Source organism: Vipera ursinii, assembly GCF_947247035.1.
Source record: "Vipera ursinii genome assembly, chromosome: 2".
NCBI classification, from domain to species: domain Eukaryota; kingdom Metazoa; phylum Chordata; class Lepidosauria; order Squamata; family Viperidae; genus Vipera; species Vipera ursinii.
Genome location: NC_139513.1, coordinates 68,585,963 through 68,606,714, shown reverse-complemented (window position 1 = coordinate 68,606,714; position 20,752 = coordinate 68,585,963). Strand labels below are relative to the sequence as shown.

Genomic DNA, 20,752 nt, shown 5'->3' with positions numbered 1-20,752 from the left:
CGTGCGAGTTCCGGCACCTTTTTCTTTTTACAAAAAAAAAAGCACTGGGAATAACCTTCTCTCTACCCCCACCCCCACCCCACACACACACACACACGCACGCACACACGCACGCGCCTCTTTGTCCCTACTGAGTTCCTGCTGCAGGTCCTCCCGCCCTTCGTTTTCCCTTTTGGCCTCTTTTCCGCCTCCCGTGCCAGCGCTCCCAAGGGACGTGGGAACCTTTGTACGCTCTCGGAACCTTTGCTGTCGGCGTGCCTGTTGCTGCCCGGGGAAATCCTCCGAGTAGCTCCGACTAAGGGGACGCATTACCGTCGCGGACCCCAAGCGGAGGGATTGAGGAGCGACGAGAAAGGAGGAGGAGGAGGCGGTGACGGGGACAACGACGAGCGTTCGACGGGGGACCGGCGCGCGACCAGGAGCGCGCGCGGAGCGCCTCAGCCTTCCCCCTCCTCCTCCTCCTCCTCCCCTCCCCCTCCCCGGGCTCCCTCAGCGGCCTGGCCCGCAGCCCCACTAGGAGGTGAGACTGGAGCGGACTCCGGCTGGAGTCGCCGAAGGGGGATGTACGAAAGGAAGGAGAAGAGGTCGCGCGCCGACGGAGGCGCCGGGGGAGCGGATGGGCCCGGGTGGGGGTGTGTGGGGGTGGGTGGGAGGCAGAGGACTGGAAGCCCCCGCCTCCCCGTGGCCAAGCCAGGCGCGCGAGAGAGTAAGAAGGCCGGGCATCGCGAGCGCCCTGAGAATGCATGGCCGCGGCGTTGCTTCAGCCAGGCTTTGGCCGTTGGGCACCCTGGGACGGAAAGGCCGGCCCGGGGGTGGGCTGGGGTGAGGAAGGGGATGTGGGGGGGTCGAGATTCTCGAAAGGGGGTGGGTGGGTGGAGGAAGGAAGGCGGGTAAATTAGCGTACAGGTAAAGAGTGTTTCCCGTGAATTAAAGACGCGGGCTTTCTTCTCTCTAACCCAGGGGTCTTCAAACTTGGCCCTTTTATGACTTGTGGACTTCAACTCCCAGAATTCCTCAGCCAGCTTTGCTGGCTGAGGAATTCTGGGAGTTGAAGTCCACAAGTCATAAAAGGGCCAAGTTTGAAGACCCCTGCAGTCTAACCTTTTGCTGCCTTGGAAGGCTGGGAGGCTTTTAAGGGTCCTGAGGGAAGGAAGACGCGGTCACCAACGGGGAGCAAAGATACGAATGAGGTCGTAAGCCAGATGCCGAGGGGATCGTTTGTCGTCCCGAGGGATAGCGGGGGGGGGGAGAGGGCTATCGCTGTTGGCTAGTTCAAAATAACTACGAACTCCGTGGAAGATCTTTTTTTGGATCGTTTAAAAAAAAAAGACTCCAACGTTATAAAACCAACATCGAAGACACAAAAGTAGCGAACGATCATTTAGGTGGGCATTGTGAAAAGGCTTGGGCATAGTGAGGGAACTTTCCATTTGAATCGGTTGTGAAGGAAGTCTTGTAACACTTTGAAAACTTCAGAGCAAGAATAGTTTCTGTTTGGTGTCTGTTCTGTTTAACTCACCAAATGTAGCTTGTGATTACTTGCTTAACTTGTAAATGCTTTTATTTTATTTTTGTCTGTAGATAAAGAAGGTAATTTGTATTTTACGAATCTATGTCATATATTTTTAAATCAATCACTCATACTGCTGAGTATTAAAGTGAAATAGACACTGTTCAGATGGTTGAATTTGCTTTATTTTGCCTCCATGGGTTGCTTTTGACACACAGAGTCAGGGTTTGAAAAACTGGAAAGTATGAGTTAGGATAGTCGTGTCACATATTAAATGAAGTTATTGTAGAAAAATGTGAAGATACATTGTGTCTACTGAGGGAACAGAATTTGTCTGGAACAGATTTACCCCAGTGTACTGGTGCATCTGTTCTGGAGGATTGGATAAGAGAGAGATTTTTGAAAAATGTGATTGTACCAGAAGAGGAGACCATAGCGAATGGGGCTATCATTAAAGACTACTGGTAGTTGGAAGCTATAGCTGGTGCAGAATGTAGCTTTTGGTTTTTGAGTTGAATTCAAGGTGCTGATGATCCTTTGTGGCTTAGAACCTGGATACTTGTGACACTACCTCTCCCTCGTGGCTCTTGCCTGCCCTGTGAGATCTGACAGGGTCTTGTCAATAAAGAAATCTCATTGATGGGGTCAGGGAGTAATGTCTTCTCTGTTGTTATGGCTGCCCTTTGGGATAGCATGCCCCTTCTTCCCCCACCCTGTCCAATTATGTTGCCTTTATGTTGTCTTAAAAACCTGGCTGTTCCTCTAGCACTGGACTGGGATAGTTTGTGAATTCACAGGTTATTATATATTTGTGTCTTTGACTTCCCCTGTGAAGTGGAGACACTCAATTATAGTGGTGGTAGGTGTACTTTTGAAAGGTCTGAAGAATCAGGTGACAGATATATCCTCCTGGAGAGAAAATCTATCTATGTGGTCAGTAAAAATTAACACCTACTTAATGACAAGCCATTCTCCTGGTATGGCTGTTTTATTATCCTGACTTTTGTAAAATTTACTGTCTCGGGTTTTGTTGTAATCTCCTTTGTTAGAAGCTTTGAATCACTTGGCATCAAGCTCCCTTCGTCCAGTGCGCTCCCACAGGGAGGGTCTTCTCAGGGTGCCGCCGATAAAAGACTGTCGGCGGATAACACCCAGGGGAAGGGCCTTCTCTGTGGGTGCCCCTGCCCTCTGGAACCAGCTGCCCATGGAGCTTAGGACTGCCCCCGACCTTCACACATTTCGCCGGGACCTGAAGACCTGGCTCTTTGAGCTCTCCGGCCCAGGCTGAGAATTTTTAACTGGTTTTTTTTTTAATTTTAGGGATAATTTAATCTTTTTTAATATGTTTTTAACTTTTGTACTGGTTGTTTTAAATACCTTGTAAACCGCCCTGAGTCCTTCGGGAAAGGGCGGTATATAAATCTAATAAAATATATAAATATATATATATAAATAAATTGGGTGGCATCAGAAATTGAATTAATTAATAATACATAAAGGCTTAATGCCACGATCAGAGAACTGAAGGATAATAGCATGATAGAAAGCAAAACTTGAAAAAAGGGAAGAGAGATGCTTGATAGCCAAATGATTGTATAAAGACTGATTGATTATGTACCACCAAGTCATTTTTTTTACCTTTAGAGACTACATACATAGATTTTCTCCAAGATGATCTATCCTAACGTGTTTTTCCAGGACTCCCAAGAGTGCACTGATCACCACTGTAACTGAGTCCATCCACTTTGCTGCTGGCTGATCTTTTCTTCTCTTTCATTTTACCTTTCCCAGCATTAAAACCTTCTCCAGAGCATCTTCATGGAATGTGTCTGAAGTAGGAAAATTAGAGCCTGGTAATTTGTGCCTCATGTGAGAACTGTGGGCTGATTTGTCAAGAGATTTTTTATATCCTAGGGAAGGGAAATATATATATAATTGACTCGTGTTTCTTCCATTTTTCAGTTTTATCCAAAGTACAGATTTTCCATTCATATACAGTACAGATTTTTAGAACATTAATAGCTTTTGCATCTTTTTTATAATTTTCCTGGGAAGTGTGAAAATTCTAATTTGAATAACACAGAGATGTAGAGAAATGGGAAACATGAGAAACTCCTGTCCTTATATTATGTCAGAAATTGTTCTAATAAGTTTGAGTTTAGTAAGGCCTCACATAATTAAAGAAACAGGACAGGATCAAACACTAATTAAGCTGGGATAATTTATTGATTAAGCCGGGATAATTTATTGATTATGATACAGGATTTGGATGGGATAAATTGGGGTTCAAGTCTATTCTTAACCATAGAAATTCAGTGCACTATGTTACTTTGAAATAGTGTCAGTACAAACTTAATTTACAGGATTATGATTATAAAGTAACAGTGAAGAAGGTGCTTTTAGAGCATCTTGAGCTTCTGGAGAAAAGGCAGACATATACAGTAGCATATTCTTCTATTTTTGTTGGTTATGGGCTAGTTCAGGGGTAGGCAACCTTGGCTCTTTTATGACTTGTGGAGAACCAAGGTTGCCTACCCCTGAGCTAGTTGTTTCAATTCTGTTAGTGAGTCTGGGTTTTCCTGGGTCTTCATCTACATGTTTCAGCCAAGTTTTGTCTAAAGCTGATCATTGTACTTTCCAAACCAAGAGGTGTGATTGTGAAAGTAATCAATAAGGAAGTTTATGTGAACCCATCTACCGTTATTTTTAAATTTGAAGTTTGTTTTTTTTTCCCCTTAGGATGGGTTCGGTATTCTAAGTAAGCAAAACATGTAAGCTACATTGTGGATTTACATGTAAACCAGGTCAGCAAAGTGAGTGTTCAGAATAATTAAGAGTGAAAAGACAGCTGAATTTAAATTATTAATTTATGAAATGGAAAGGGAATGTGGTTGTGTCATGCATGCCTCATATGAAATATTGGAACAGTCGTAAATCTATATTTTGTATACATATATGAATAAGCTTAATTTTTCCAAATGCTTTTTAAAGGTTTTTATTTGTATTTACCAATGTTATCCCTAATTATGCTAAAAATGAGAATCCTGGGTATACGCATATTTAAAAAGGAAACAATTGAACACCAGGATAAAATATAAACAAAACTCTTTAATACGCTAATACACTTAGCTTTCATCGGCTAATTGCTGACGTTGTCAGAGTGAAAAGCCGGAGTTCTGGGAGGTTGCTTATAACAGGGATTTTCAACTTTTCACCCATTGTACCACTTTTAGGATATGGCAACATCCGAGTACCACCAGTCACCTAGCAAGGTGTCAAAAACTTGATCAAAAAAAAAGGAAAAAAGTAATGAAGCACAGGTAGTCCTCAACTTACAACAGTTCGCTTAGTGACTGTTACAGTTACAGTGGCACTGAAAAAAATGTCCCCCAAGCCACAGCCGACCAAGACACCTGCCTGCTCGCCCGGCGGCGCTCTTCCTCCTGTCCGAGGTTTTCATTGTTGTGACCATTTCTGTTGAGGTTTGGCAGTGGGGGTGGAGTGTCTGGTTTTTATTCCTCCTGTCTGCTGGGTGGTTGCAGCAGCTTTTGGTCACTTCACATGACCCTGGGACACTGTGACCATCATAAATATGAATCAATTGCCAAGCATCTGAATGTAAATCACAAGACCCTGGAGATGCTGCAACATTCCAGCTAATCGGCGCTTCTTCTGGGCTCAGCAGAAGCACCAAGATCAGCGCCAAGCTCCAGCTGGAGCCTGGCACTGATCCTGGCGCTTCTGCTGAGCCCTGACAGCCCTGCAGCTAAAGGCATCTCTCGCTTAGGCTTGTGCAGTGCTGCCCCTGGTTCAGCTCATTCCCTTCCCCCGCTACCACTTTTCTAGGATGGTTGCGTACCACCTGCTAAGTGCTAATGTACCACAGGTGGTACCCGTACCACTGTTTGAAAAGCCCTGGCTTATAAGGCCGGTTGTTTTTGCGCCCAGCTCATTGAGCAGGTTACTGGTCTACCCGCCCCAATTGACTGTATAGTTTCTAATAGTCCCGCATTGGTCTGCATGTTTGTAAGCTTGGGAGTCATTTCCTCACTGGTAGTCACCTTCCTTGTCTGGCTGGTTTGTGTCCAAATACCTGTAGATTGGCTCCCTAGCGGCTCTTGTTTCGCAACCTCCCCCCCCCTTTTTGCTGGTCTGAGCGCCCGTCTTTAGGTCTTGTCCGGGAGGTGCTGGGGATTCCTCACTTTTGAAGGCTGCAGTTCTTTCACATGTAACCCCGTGGAAAATGTTGTACCTGTCGTAAGTTGTAACCTTGCTCCTCCTACTCCCTTCGTGCCTAATAAGCAGGCAGTAGGTCTGTGTGGCGGTTAATCAAGTGTCCGTCAGACAACCAAGCCTCCTTGAGTAGCCGGCCGCCCTTGATGGCATCTCAGGCAATGGCCTCCGCACCTGCAAGATCAAACATGTGATCATGGCTGGCCTTGTGTGCCCATACTTGTGAGCGTTGTTCTTGCCGTCTAATCGCCAGCTCATGCTCGTGAATCCTGGTTTTGAGCCTTTTAGTCATTTCTCCAACGTAATTACAGTGGGAGTTCTTACATTTAATTGTATACACTACTGAGGATCTTTCCTCGTTGGGAAGCGGATCAGGGTTTGGTCTGGTTTGATGTTAAATGGAGCTATCATCCATGCCGTTGCCTCGGACGTGCCATTGATATATGGAAGCATTCATGTTATGAGCGTTGTCGATGTGCCAGTGCCAGTGCGGGTAGACCGGTAACCCACTCAATGAGCAGGGCGCAAAAACAACCGGCCTTATAAGCAACCTCCCAGAACTCCAGCTTTTTACTCTGACGACAAAAGCTAAGTGTATTAGCGTATTAAACAGTTTTGTTTATATTTTATTCTAGTGTTCAATTGTTTCCTTTTTAAATATTTACCAATGTGTATGGTGCTTTACAAAATAAAATGCAGCCATCTCAACAGGTAATAACATCCAACGGAACCTTCTAACTTGAAAGGTAAAAACGTTCCATTTCTAATTAATACTTGAATAGGCAACCACTTGAAAATTCCAGAGTTTTTTTCTAGATTGTAAAGTTGAAAAAAAACAACCCCAAAAATGAATCAGTCACCAGTCTGATTCTTCATATCCTGATAAAAATACTTTCACTAAGATTGGCTGTCAGCAACTATTTCTTTAGTTCTGCACACTTTTGTTTATGTATTGTTAGCTTCTTTTTTGACTGCCTTCATTTTTTCCTAGAATTAGGGGGCTTCTTCACTGATTTTTGCCTTTGTTTTATGTGCCTTAAACTTTAGTTTTGTTATTAGTATCTCAGGGATACGTAACAAGGGAGAAGTCTGGTGTTACTTCATCCAAAATTGAATACCTGGTCCAAGGTATTCTTAATAGTTTTTTCCAGCACCATCATTCAAAGGCGTTTATTTAGCCTTTTTAATGGTCCAGGTTTCTGAATCATGTGTTATAGGTGGGAAGACCATAGTCTTGACAGTGTCAACATTTGTTGTTTATTGTTATTCTACAGTTTATTTTCCAAACCTGTCAAAAGTCTTTTTTCCAAATAGCAGATATCTCTTTCATTTCGTGGCTGTATGTCACAATTATTTGACTGTAGTGAAGAAATATAGAAAATGCATAGTTCCTGCTGCTTGTGACAACCAAGTGGTGTCTGAAATTTTGCAACAGTGATCTGGTCGCCTTAGTAGGAATCCGATCTGCACTATAGAATTAGGGTCAATCTCATATTTTTAGAATGTTGTTTTTTGAGCAATCCCCAAACCTGAATAGTAGTGAATTCTGCTGTCCTCATTATTGCAAGTAACAATGCATTTCAGTTGATGATGTTATTTCTGTAATTTTTTGTATGCTATACAACACAATACTTATTAAGGCTCTTGTTAAAGAGTTGTATTAGTTAAACTTTGGATTTATGCACTGTATTTAACTAGAAATTAACCTTTGAAAATTCCATTTTCTATTTTTTTATTTTTATTTTTGAAAAACTGGACAATGGTGAGGAAGACCATCTGAATTTGCTCAGAATATTTCCTGTCAATATAATTTCTCATAATTCTGACAGTAAGCACTGGTAGTGTATACAAAGTATATGTCATAACTCTGGTGGATCCCAATTGGAAGTGAATCCTTCGTAATCCTTCTGTGTTAGCATATCCTTCATTGAAGCGTGTCTTTTTACCAGTAGGCTGTACTTTGGCCCATTTTTTTCAGGGAGCCTAAAGCATCTGTTACCAGACAAGTATAATCATTAATTATCTTTTTATCTAATATAATCTTATATAACTTTGTAAATACATTAAGTATGCTTCTTTATTTATTCATGGAGTGGTACTGCCTTAGAGGAGTACAGACAAGAAGGAATCGATTGTACATCGTATATTAAATCACTGAGACTCCAGTATCTGTAATAGTTTCTACAAAAGAAGGAATGTTGACAAATACAGCTTTTCATAATCCTTTTCTATTGCAGCATTGTAATATGAGAGTTTGAAATTGTTAAGCCTGAAACATAGCTATCTGCTAGTCCTTTTGAGTTATGCATCATTTACTTTAAGTAAGTGTATTTGCAACATTGTATCATCTTGACTTTTCCAATATAAATTTTCTTACTTGCAAAATAGACAACTCTATTGGTTATATTATTCTCGTGTTTATATGATAGTGATCCTAAATAATTCTCCATTGAAGAGCTAATATTTAGTGTCCCTTGCATATTTGTATATAGTAATGAACAATGCAAGACACTGTATTATTGTACATGTTGAAAATGTAGAAACTGTAGCCTTGATCCAGAATACACTTTCCACAAACAGATTCTAATTTAGCAAGAGAGGAAAGAATATATTCATTCTTGTACAATTTCCATGCATATCCAAGTCTGGAGGTCAGCAAGCAAAAAAAGCATAAGTCCTTGAGAGAGTAAAATACTTTGTTAAAGGAATGATAGGAACAGATGCATCAAGAAATAACAACTAGTATGGTAAAACATAGTGAATTTTTTAAAGTGCTACGGGATGTTATTTAGGATGGGAATAATAATTTTTTGAGTATCCAAACAATTTTCTTTAAAGGTCTTGAGTCAATCATAATGATTGACAAACCATTGAATTCTGCATAGAAAAACTGTAAGAATAAATAAACTACACAGAAATATAAAAAGGAGAAGAAAGAAGCATTCTCCAAAGTTTGGGACTCTTATTTTGAGATACATCATTACAAACATTCATATTTAAAGTTTACTTTCAAAAAGGTGGAGGTTACTTATTAGGAATTAGTTTATAGATATAGTTAAAATGGAGATTGGATGCAAGCATACTGTACGTAGTTAAAAGTTTATTCAAGATTTGCTGCTGTTGTATTAATGTTTTAACCAGTGTGCTTTGCCATATTTTTGAATACCATTGATCCAGAAAAAGATGCATTTTTATTTTCAAATATTATAATACTGTAAGTCTAGAAGCTAACTAGAGCATAAATTATTAAAGGCTGTTGTGCATTTTTTTTAATTTCCTCAAAAAATTGATAAACCAAGTAACTAAATAGATGTAATTATTGAAATATGCATATTGCAAAACAGTATGGAAGTATTTTAATTTATGTAATATAATTTTAAGGGTAAGTAGTATCATTGATGATGTATTAGTTCCTCTCAAAATAAATTTAAAACCAATTTTGTATTATATAAAGTTCCAAGAAGACGCAACAGATTCATTTCTCTTCTCATGCATTTTAAAGACATTTAAGAGAGCTGTATTTGATAGAGTTTGTGTAATATTAACAAGGATTCTCTGACTTTAAATAATATTAACCTATGCTGTTATTTAAACAATGTTGATGTTCTTTTTTTATTAAAGAGTTTTACAAAAACAAAATTTTACAATATATCCCCAAATCCCTCCCATCCCAAACCCACCCACTTCCCCCCCCCACTTCCCAGAGCTAAATACAGGATTATAGTTACAATAATCATATTCTAAATAAAAATTATGCATAATATACAATTAACCAAATTCATAATGCGCTTTAACTCTCTTTTAAATAACTACAAACAACATACCAATAACAATATCCCACTAAAATCTACTCATAAGCTAAATGATACTTTTTAGTCCCATATTTGTTTTGAATATAATTTATCCATCTCCTCCAAACTGAAATATATCTTTCCTGTGAATGATCCTTTAGATAAGCAGAAATCTTAGACATTTCTGCAAGATTCGAAACTTTAAACACCCATTCTTCTACAGTGGGCAAACTATCCTTCTTCCAATATTGTCCCACCAGTAACCTTGCTGCTGTTATCATGTTCAACATCAAGTTAGTTTCTTTAACATCACAATCTACAACAATGCCCAATAAAAACAATTGCAGGGAAAACTTTATCTTTCTCTTAAAAATCTTTTGAATGTTCCACCAAATTTTAATCCAAAAAGCTTTTATATTTCTACAAGTCCACCACATGTGAAAATAGGTAGCTTCTAAACTACCACACCTCCAACATTTAGACTGTAAATTAGGATACATGTTGGACAATTTCTTGGGATCCAGATGCCATCTATAAAACATTTTATAAAAATTTTCTCTTAGATTTTGAGCCTGGGTAAATTTAACATTTCTAACCCAAATTATCTCCCAGGTGTCCAACGAGATTGGTTCCTGAATATTTTGTGCCCATTTTATCATGCAGTCTTTAACCAGTTCCGTTTCCGAATCCAATTCAATTAAAGCATTATATATCCTCTTTATATGTGCACAATTTGAATCTCTAATTTGCTTTACTAAATTTTGATCTGTAGTTGTGATGCCAACCTTTTGATCTGACTTCCACCTAGCTTTCAATTGGGTATATTGAAACCAAGAGTAACTTATGTTTTCTTGTCTTAACTCCTCTACTGGTTTAAGTTGCCAATCATTCCCTTGCAATCTAAGTAGTTCCTTATAAGAAACCATATCCATACTCACTCCCATAGATACGCCCTCTATCTATGCTGATGTTCTTGATTGTCAAGATTTTATATCTTAGGAAATAACTAAACATCTCATTTGAACTCATTAATTGGAACTAATCAACCAATTATTTTTTAAAATATCAACAGAAATATATTTCTAATCAATAAACAATTTTTCAGTTCTATAGAAACCTATTTTTCCATTTCTTGAACTGATAAGTTTTATCTGATAAAAAAAGAGTCCTTGTGTCTACTTTTTCCTGGGTTCTAAAATAAGTTTTAAAATATGGATTTATAATAGTATATATTTGTTTATTGAATTCAGGAAATAGTATTATTGCCCTATGAGATTAAATATCTAATGCTGTTTCATCTTTTTTTATTAAAGAGTTTTACAGATACATTTTAAACATAAAAAACATAAAAACCCATCCCCCCACCTCCACCCAATTCCCCCTCTCCCCCCCCCTGACTTCCCAGAGCGTAATATAGGGTATTAACCCTAACAATCTTAAACTATAATATGCAAACTAACTATAATAACACTTTAAGTCCTATCACACTTTAGCTCTCCTTAAAAATAACTAAATAATAACAAATCTTCTAAATCTAATACTCATTCAAATGCTAAATGAAACTTTTTGGTCCCATATTTATTCTGGATATAATCAATCCATCTTCTCCATTCCAAAATATATCTTTGTTGCTAATGGTCTTTCAAATATGCTGAGATTTTCGCCATTTCTGCCAGGTTCGAAACTTTTAAAGTCCATTCTTCTATAGTAGGCAAATCCTCCTTCTTCCAATATTGCGCAACCCAAAGTCTTGCTGCCGTTATTAAATTCAGCATCAATTTAGTTTCTATAGCAGTAGAGTCAATAGTAATACCCAGCAAAAATAATTGTGGAGAAATGCTGTTTCATCTTGTATCTATTGGATGTTTGTTGAGTTCCAGATAATATATATTTGCATTCCTGTATCACATGGCAGTTATTTTCTGTACAGATTTTCAAAGCAGAATATAATAATTTTGAATCATGACAGAACAAGAACCTAATTAAGTGAAGGCTTTTGGTAGGTTTGCCAACTCACACAAAAGTGGATTTGGGTAAATAGCTCATGAATGCATTAGTGTAAACTTTCCCATGGAAATCACACATATCTACCATTTCCAAAATGTGAAATTAACATTAAAAACTGTAACTAGAAATGTGCAATGTTTTGGATGGAAATAGATGGTTTTCCTGGAAACAGAAATAGCTACTTTAATGAGTTGCCACTAGCATTACATCCACTTTCCCATATGTTCTAAATCTGTTCTTATCAAAGCAATACAAATACAAAGCATACAGAACTGTTGTGTATGTTTATTCTGAACGTTGCCTATACACTCAGAAGAGCTAAACATGATACAGTCCTTTAATTTTTCTGATTAAGTGCTTAAAACATAAATATCTATACAGAAGTGGTATACTGATAATGTTTCATTGAAATGATAGCACCACGATAGAAAAAACTCAAAATAATGTATTACCTGGTGCATAATTTAGTTTATAGTAATACAGCATCCAGGAAAGACTCATGAAAATAGGTCTGTATAAAATCAATATTGAGATCAGTCAGCTGGTCACTAATTTATAAATTAGTGTTTTATGTCGAGACTCTCATTTCTGTTTAAATAGCCATTCTGACTCTTTCCAGAATGATTAAAGCGTAGCTTGAGGATTCACTTCTTATTGGAAATATTTATGAATATTTCTAAATAATTTTGTTTTGGAAATTAAACCTTATAATATTTTTGAAAATATATTTTACCTTTTTTTAAAAGTATAAAGTAAAATAGAGAATAGGGGAAAAAAGCCTAGTGCAAAAAGTTTATATATGTACCAGTCCAGAATATTACTATTCATTCATGCTTTTTCACCTTCTGGACAAACTCCAATCTGCAGGAAGAGTATTGCAACTCTTGACAAGAATTGCAAAATATTCATAATCTAATTTGAGGTATACAATATGAACTGCATTATACATTTGGTTTACGATGCTTTATTTTCAACCATACATTTTTCTACTTGTAGTTATTGTGTTTAATTTGTATGCTTAACTAGTATTACGTATCTTGCAATTTACACAATGTTCTAATGTATGATAGAGTGCCGTTGTAAAAATGTAGCTGGTAAGGCAGGAGTTATCCTTTCAAAGCCAAAGAGCAGAGCGATCAGCCAAAGTTTTGTTGCTTCAGAAAGTCAACAAATAAAGGCCTAGCTTAATTAGATCAAAGTTAATTTGCTTCTGCTGTAATTGTGCTCTTAAATATGGGGTGAGTTTCTGAAAAGGCAAGATTTATGCAGTGTCTAATATGAAATCTGATAGCTATGTTAAAAGAACGTTACTGATGTTATATAAAAGTTTTACTATTTACATGGATATTAAAAGTGGGTTAGATTTGGATTGTTCTTACATTGCAGCAAAGGTAATCCTTATTAAATACCTCTTTCTTACTAAGCCAAGTCCCATGCCAAGTTGATTTTCTACATCCAAGATAGGCTTAAATTAGAATAAGGATTATAGATTATATAAACAGAAGAAAGAAATAAAAGCAAATGTTTGCCACCCACTCAGCTATGTAGTGCAACCCAGATATACGTGCTAATATTTTAGATAGTAATTTATGATATTATGCAATCTGAAACTTGCCTACAGCTAAAAATATTTATTGGAGTATTGAATGCAATAGGCTTTGAGAGTTACTTTGGTAGATAGCATAGCCTGGGAACTTTGACTCATATTGTAAATGAGGCAACCTGTTCTGTCACCAGCAGTTTTTGTTCTATACTTACCAGATACTGCCATGTACTTAATTTTTTTTTCTAGAATTAGAATGGATACTGAGTTATTCTACTCCATTCCAATATAATGGAGTTGGTAAAAGACTGCGTCTGTGAACTATATTAATGTTTGCTATAAAATTAAACTTGTAGGTTTTTACTTCATAAAGGACCCTCATATGTTTTCTTCCAGCTGCATACTGTGACACACCAAAACTGATAAAACAAAACGTTTTCATCAATCTTTTGTGTGTGCATGTATGTATGGAAATTTTTTTAGGAAAAATCCTTAAATCTGACTGGATTTGTTGATTTTGTTATGTTGATCTTTTATTGAATTTGATTAGAGAACCTGGTTATTTACATTGAAAAAAACAACATATTCTGCTTGGAGGATAAATTTAGAACTAATTTAAAAAGGAAATAAACAAGCTTTGGGAAGCACAGACGTCACATTTAACATTATGTTTATTTTAAGGGAGTTATTATATAACTGTTCTTGCTCTCTGGCTTTATTTTTCTTTCTTTTTGTCTTTCTTCCTATACTTAATCTGATTAGATTAGAAATCTAATTTTTTAGGTTTGGAGAAATGAAAGCAATCAGTATATATTTAAACAGTGATCAATTTGGGTTGGCTTGTACTTTAGGTTCCTTATTTTGCTCTTAATAGTTTTCTGTATTTTGCAGCTATACAATGTTGCGTTCATGTGTAACATTACCCTATGATTTCCTCACTTAGCATCCCTGACTGAGTTCACATAATGATTGTAAACTGTGACGCTCTGGCTTCTTACATGCGTAGCCAGTAAGAGTTAGAAGACCATATTCATTGCTCAATCATTTAAGTATGCTGTGCATTTACACTTTTAGGTAGGATCAAATCTGTTCAGGGTTTTGCAAGTCAAAAATAGCTCATGAATAAAATCCAAATATATATACTTTCTTTAAAGAAATACCTTCCCTGGTTAACCTGGAGAGTTATAATCCTACCTATTCAACCTCCCCTGGTCCTCAGAATTTACTCTGGAAGGACTCTGGAGTCTTATACAAATTGAAGTTTGTGCTAGTTGAAAATTGTTCACATATTACTGGGTTACATTTCTTGCACCATACAAGAGTGGCTATAAGCTTAACATTCAACCAACATATTATTGAGATGTACATTTCCATTGAACTGCAGTTTAAACTATTTTCATATTGGGCTGTACCAAAGGTGCTTTTTTCAACTTTCTTTATTTTTGCCTGAAGATGTTTTGCTTCTCACTCAAGAAGCGTCTTCAGAACTGAAGAAGACCAAAAATTTATTATAATAATAATAAATAACATTATAATTATGTTGTAAACCTATATTAATGCAGGTATTTCAATAACAACTACCCTTAATGTTATTTTTTCAATTCCTTATCCTATTCCACTACTTAATTTTGATTTTATATTGTTCACCTGCTTACCTTATTATTGTTCTTTTGGTTGTACACATACTGTATGTTGTTATTCTGTAAATGTTAATTGATTGTATATCTGTTTGTATTAAATATATGTCTTGTAATTAAAATTTATTATAGAAAATTCTGTAGACCATTATATGCACTAATGACAGCATGAGTTACAACATTAAGCTATCATTTGGTAAATGTTTGTCTTTTCCATTTTAAAAGTGTGTGACAGACTTCACAGAGTTTTTAAAAATTGACAACATTTTATTATAAAGTGAGCAATGTTTTAGGCAAGTTTTATATTACATTCATTGGAAAATATGAATCAGGAAAGATTAAGATATAATAGATTATAATCATGCATACATGCATGTTTTAAGACAATTTAAATTTGCTTCAGGTTTGGAATTGTATCATAGAGATGCGCAGATGTTTAAAGTGCTGGTTATCATGTTATATTTTCACCTGTAAATTAAAAAAAAAACAGTTGGAGACTTTGTCATTATTCTCATGCCTTATCATGAAAAGGATACCATAACTTTAAAAAGTAATGTGTTTATAAGAACTCTAAATTAGTAATACAGGAATCTGGAGAATTTTCAACAAACTTGGCTTGTGCTACGTCATGTCTTACAGCTTTATTTTATCTATTTTAATTTGTAGGGCTGCTGTAATATAGATCATGAGCAGGTAATGCACAAGGAGTGCTATTGGGAATCATGTCGGACGAGTCAGTCTCAGGGAGTGATCCAGATGTGGACCCAGATTTGGAGCAGGAGGATATGGAAGAGGAAGAGGAGGAAGAAGATGATGAAGCAATGGAGGAGGACAATGATGGAGATGATGAAGAGGATTTACTTGATGAGAATGGTGAGTTAATGGGTTCGACAAGCAATGAACATTTTGCTGGAAGTGTGTATTCTGGTGATTTTAATTTTATACAGAAATATATTTTTCATTGTTTAAATCCTATACAAAATACAGATTTGTTCATTCTGGAACATTTGATACAATTTTGGAACATTTTAATTGATAGTTTATATAAGGAGCAGCCACATCCTGGGTTGGTAACTTGTACTGCTATAGCTAAAGCAATATTTCAAATTTGTAATCTGGACAGAGCCATTTAGCCAAGGAAGTCTACATCTTGCAAAAAATATCCAAAGGAGTGTTATGCTTTTAATTCACACAATATCTGTTATATATTTCTTGTAAAATGATTGGTACTTCAAAAAGAAGATTTGAATAAAATAAAATTACAGCCAAGGTAGTATGTGGCTTCTTTTGCTAAAAAATCTCTGTCAAGGAAAAGTATTAAAATGTAGATTATGCTGATATTCTCAGTATGCTTATTTTTGTGTGATTCTGCTATTTTTGATTATTTTAAACAATTTGTGATCTGATTTATTAATAATTATTCAATAAAGAAGTCTGAAATTCTGTAAAGCATTGAACACCCCTCATATCTTTTGGAAATACTATTCATTTTTTCTAGTATCTTTGGGTAGGGCTATAAGAAATGCAAGGTGAATTCCTTGAGTTGAAAAATAGATTTCCAGTATTGAACTATCAAATGGTTCCAAAATACCTTTCAGTCAGAAAATGAAGATGGTGGCCTTCATTGTACTTAGTACAACGGTAGAATTTTATTTGGCTCACTTACAATTCAGGTTGATAGTTGTATCTTTGATAAATTTGTTTTATTGTTTTTAAAATCCAGTATGACATTTTGGGAGTGTTTCAGTTACATGAGTGGCATAGCTTATGGATAGCTGTGAATGTGCATGATTATGCCAGCTCCCACATCTAACTTCTTTAAAGCGTATTTTCCTGCCTGCCTCTCATTTCTACACTCTTAACGAGAGGAAAAATAATAATTTAGCAATAGGCAGATTGCCATAAGCAATTGGCTAGTGGTTGTTAGCACATGGGTAGGTGAGGTGTAACTAGCTGGTGTTCACGATAAATGAAAGCTATGATTGTCCACATTCTTTTGCATCTGTATCCTTGACATCCTTTCAGAATCATTACATAGTTACTGCCAGTATTTAAAGTTCAGAAAGAGGGAAGGCAAATGTTCTAGTTTTAGGTTTAGGTTTTTTAGGTTTTATTTAATTTGTATACCGCCCTTCTCCCTAGGGACTCAGGGCGGTTCACAGGGCATATATAAATAACAATACAAAAGTTAAAAAAAGATTAAACCAATGCCCAGTTAAAAACAATAATACAATTCTAAAATAACAATTTAAAACCCATAATCCCCCATCAGGCCAGACCAGCTAATTCAAATAAGTGGGTCTTCAGGCCGCGACGGAAGGTTCGGAGGTCTGATGCCATCCGGAGCTCCACCGGCAGTTGGTTCCATAATGCCGGAGCGCCCACAGAGAAGGCTCTCCCCCTGGGGGCCACCAGTCGGCATTCCCTGACTGGAGGCACCCTGAGGAGGCCCTCTCTGTGGGAACGCACAGGGCGGAGGGGAGTTGACGCCGGCAGCAGGTGGTCCCCGAGGTAACCCGGACCCATGCCATGTAAGGACTTAAAGATCATAACCAAGACCTTGAACCTCACCCGGAAGACAACTGGTAACCAATGCAGCTCGCGGAGCAAAGGTGTAACATGGGAGTACCGGGAAACTCCCAAGACAACTCTCGCGGCCGCATTCTGTACCAGTTGGAGCCTCCGAGTGGTCTTCAAGGGAAGCCCCATGTAGAGAGCATTACAGTAGTCAAGGCGAGTGGTCACGAACGCATGAGTGACCGTACACAGGGCATCCCGGTCCAGATAGGGCCGCAACTGGCGCACCAGGCGAACCTGGGCGAAAGCCCCCCTAGTCACGGCCACTATATGATCTTCCAGGGTAAGCCGTGAATCTAGGAGGACTCCCAAGTTGCGAGCCCTATCCACGGGGGGTAAGAGCTCACCCCCCATAGAAAGAGATGGAACATTTTGAATGTCCCGGGATGCCGGAATGTACAGCCACTCAGTCTTGTCAGGGTTGAGTTGAAGTCTGTTCCTCCCCATCCAGACCCGAACCGCCTCCAGGCACCGGGACATCACAGAGAGGGCATCACTGGGGTGGTTTGGGGTCGAAAAGAAAAGTTGGGTATCATCGGCATATTGATGATACCCAACTCCAAAACCACGAATGATCTCACCCAGCGGTTTCATGTAGATGTTGAACAGGAGAGGCGAGAGAACCGACCCCTGAGGAACTCCACAAACGAGAGACCTAGGGGCCGATCTCTGCCCCCCTGCCAACACCGACTGCGAGCGTCCCAGGAGATAGGAGGAGAACCACTGAAGAACTGTGCCTCCCACTCCCAATCCCCTGAGACGCCGCAGCAAGATACCATGGTCGATGGTATCGAAAGCCGCCGAGAGGTCTAATAGGACTAGGACAGAGGAATATCCCCTGTCCCGAGCCCTCCAGAGATCATTCACCAGAGCGACCAATGCCGTCTCCGTGCTGTACCCGGGCCTGAAACCCGATTGGTAGGGGTCCAGATAATCCGCTTCATCCAGGACCAGAGGGAGCTGATGCGCCACCACACTCTCGACAACCTTCGCAAGAAAGCGAAGGTTGGAGACTGGACGAAAGTTGTTCAATACAGCTGGGTCCAAGGCAGGCTTCTTGAGGAGAGGTCTCACCACCGCCTCCTTCAAGATGGTGGGGAAATAGCCCTCACTCAAGGAATCAGATATAACCGCCTGGAGCCAGCCTCGTGTCCTCTCCCTAGCTGCATAAACCAGCCAGGAAGGGCACGGGTCCAAGAAACATGTGGAGGAGCTAAGCCTCCCCATAATCCTGTCCACTTCATCAGGGGTCACAGAATCAAACTCTTCCCAGGTAACGTTGACAAGACCGCCCATGTCCTGATCGCCTGACTCTGCCCAGTTGGAGTCCAAACCGGTCCGAATCCGAGCGATTTTATCCGACAGATGTTGACTAAATTCCTCGGCACGACCCTGCAAGGGATCCTCCCTCACCTCCTGATTAAGAAGTGAGCGAGTCACCCTGAACAGGGCGGCCGGGCGATTATCTGTGGACGCGATGAGGGTGGAGAAGTAATTACATCTCGCCACCCTCATCGCTGCGAGATAAGACCTAATATAGGTTCTTAACCGCAACCGGTCGGGTTCGGATCGGCTAGACCTCCAACAGCTCTCTAGTCCCCGTTTCCGACGCTTCATCTCCCGGAGCTCCGCGGAGAACCATGGAGCTCGCTGGGATCTGCGCCGGGTCAGGGGCCGCAAGGGTACAACCCGGTCAAGTGCCTCAGTGGCTGCCCTTTCCCAGGCTTCCACTAAGGCATCCGCCGAGCTGTGAGCAATGGCTTTTTAGTTCAGAGGCATGATAAAACCTAAGTACCTGTTGCACGTATAGCTTGTGCCTGATTTTTATGGTAAAGAAAATTAAGACAAAATTGACTGTTTGAAGGTATGTGATTTTTAAGGGCTAGGCGGGAACCCTATTTAAAGATGTTTGGGTTTTAAAAAAATTATTCTGGTTTTATTTGTTGTCAATATTGATATTACTATGAAATACAAAAAGTTGCCTAATGCATGTAAAAAGAATAACACACACCCCCCCCCCCCCCGAAAAAAAAATCAGGTTCAGTCCTGGAAATAGCATTGGTCGCCCTACTAGATGACCATTGCCAGGACCTGGATGGAGGAAGCATATCTAGTCTGATCTTTTTTACTTCTCAATGGGTGGCCTGCAATATCATCTTTCTGGACTACCTATGGAGGTTAGGGATTTTGAGCATTGTAATGGCGGGCAGGAAAGATTTAACTGATGACTCCCCTAATCTCTCTGTTGTTTAACATTGACACAAAGCCTTTGGGAAGGTCGTTCAAAGTTTTTGGGTACATTACAAATATGTGTGATGCTCAGCTTTACATCACTATCCCGGCAGACTGTGATGCCACTGAAGTCCTATCCAGGTACCCGGGGACTCTGTGTGCTTGGATGAGAAAGAACGGAGTAAACGGCTTCTTTGAAATTTGATGTTAAAGAAAACTCCAATAGAAGAGAATGTATGAAGCCTCTATAACTCTGTGGAGTCCTTGATCCTCTCTGAACTCGGTTGTTTGCTTGTAGGCATTTCATTACCTGACTAGGCAATTTCATCAGGGTTTGGGAGTGTTGAGTTTGCTTCACCGTTTTTATACAATAGCTTGCTCTGCCAGTGTTGGTTGGGTCCTAGTAATGCCTAGTAATTAGGTCACTGATTTTTGATATTAAGCAGTATTTTGCTAGCGTATGAAATTAAGGATATTGTACAACAGTTTGCATAAGTGGCCCCTGCCCACCTGACGTCAGAGCCTCTTGTGACTGGAGGCAAAAGTGAAAGAAGCGTAAGATTTCTCTTCCTTTCACGGGTGTTCAGCCGGGCATGTTGAAACTCCTTCCTTTGCCTCCCTAGTTCTCATGATGCCCCAGCCTTCACTCTGCAGGAACCTTCTGCCACTTGACTGTCTCTTCCCACAGAAAGCCTTGGAACTACACTGCATCTTTTTTAGCAAGTTAAGTTCTCTGCTCAACTCTTCCGTGGTCACAAGCTGGGAGAAGGCTTCATGGGATGCTGCTATACGTATTCTCATCTATTTATTCTTCCTTCTCCCAGGAGAAGAAATTTCCTAGGAGAAATGACCACATTGAAGCTGGGCTACCCAGCACTGACAGCTGAAAGCTATGGGCTAAAGAATTGGCTGGCAGAAATCAGTTGAGCTGTGTGGTCTATAAATATTCTAAAATTATTATTATTAAAGTAATAAAGTAATAATAATAAAGTTGAAAGGGACCTTGGAGGTCCTCTAGTCCAACCCCCTGCTCAGGCAGGAAACCCTATACCATTTCAGACAAATGGCTTTCCAGTCTCTTCTTTAAAATATACACTCTCTCGTTTGTGTGCTGTCATACATTGACCAGAATGGAGCTAGGTTAGAAAAATCTACTCCATGTAATAGTATCACTATTGGTCATGGGTGTGCTTTGAATTATAGCGTGGAAACATGGAACTAT

At 39.1% G+C, this 20,752-nt stretch overlaps 1 protein-coding gene across 16 annotated transcripts in view; it reads left to right on the top strand.

Annotated features, from left to right (window-relative positions):
- The first annotated feature begins 404 nt into the window (after positions 1-404).
- The window catches only part of RAD54L2 (RAD54 like 2), an 84,775-nt gene continuing 64,427 nt past the window's right edge, over positions 405-20,752 (top strand). For 15 of the 16 annotated variants that reach the window (XR_014491494.1, XR_014491495.1, XR_014491496.1 and 12 more), the window contains exons 1-2: positions 405-520; positions 15,388-15,594. Coding sequence is in view for 7 of the 16 variants with exons in the window: in XM_083354963.1 (XP_083211089.1) it covers positions 15,444-15,594 (151 nt within the window). In the remaining 9 variants the exon portion in view is untranslated. Of the gene's footprint in view, positions 521-12,388; positions 12,464-15,387; positions 15,595-20,752 lie in introns of those variants that run through there. The other variant, XM_083354964.1, reaches the window with a different exon arrangement.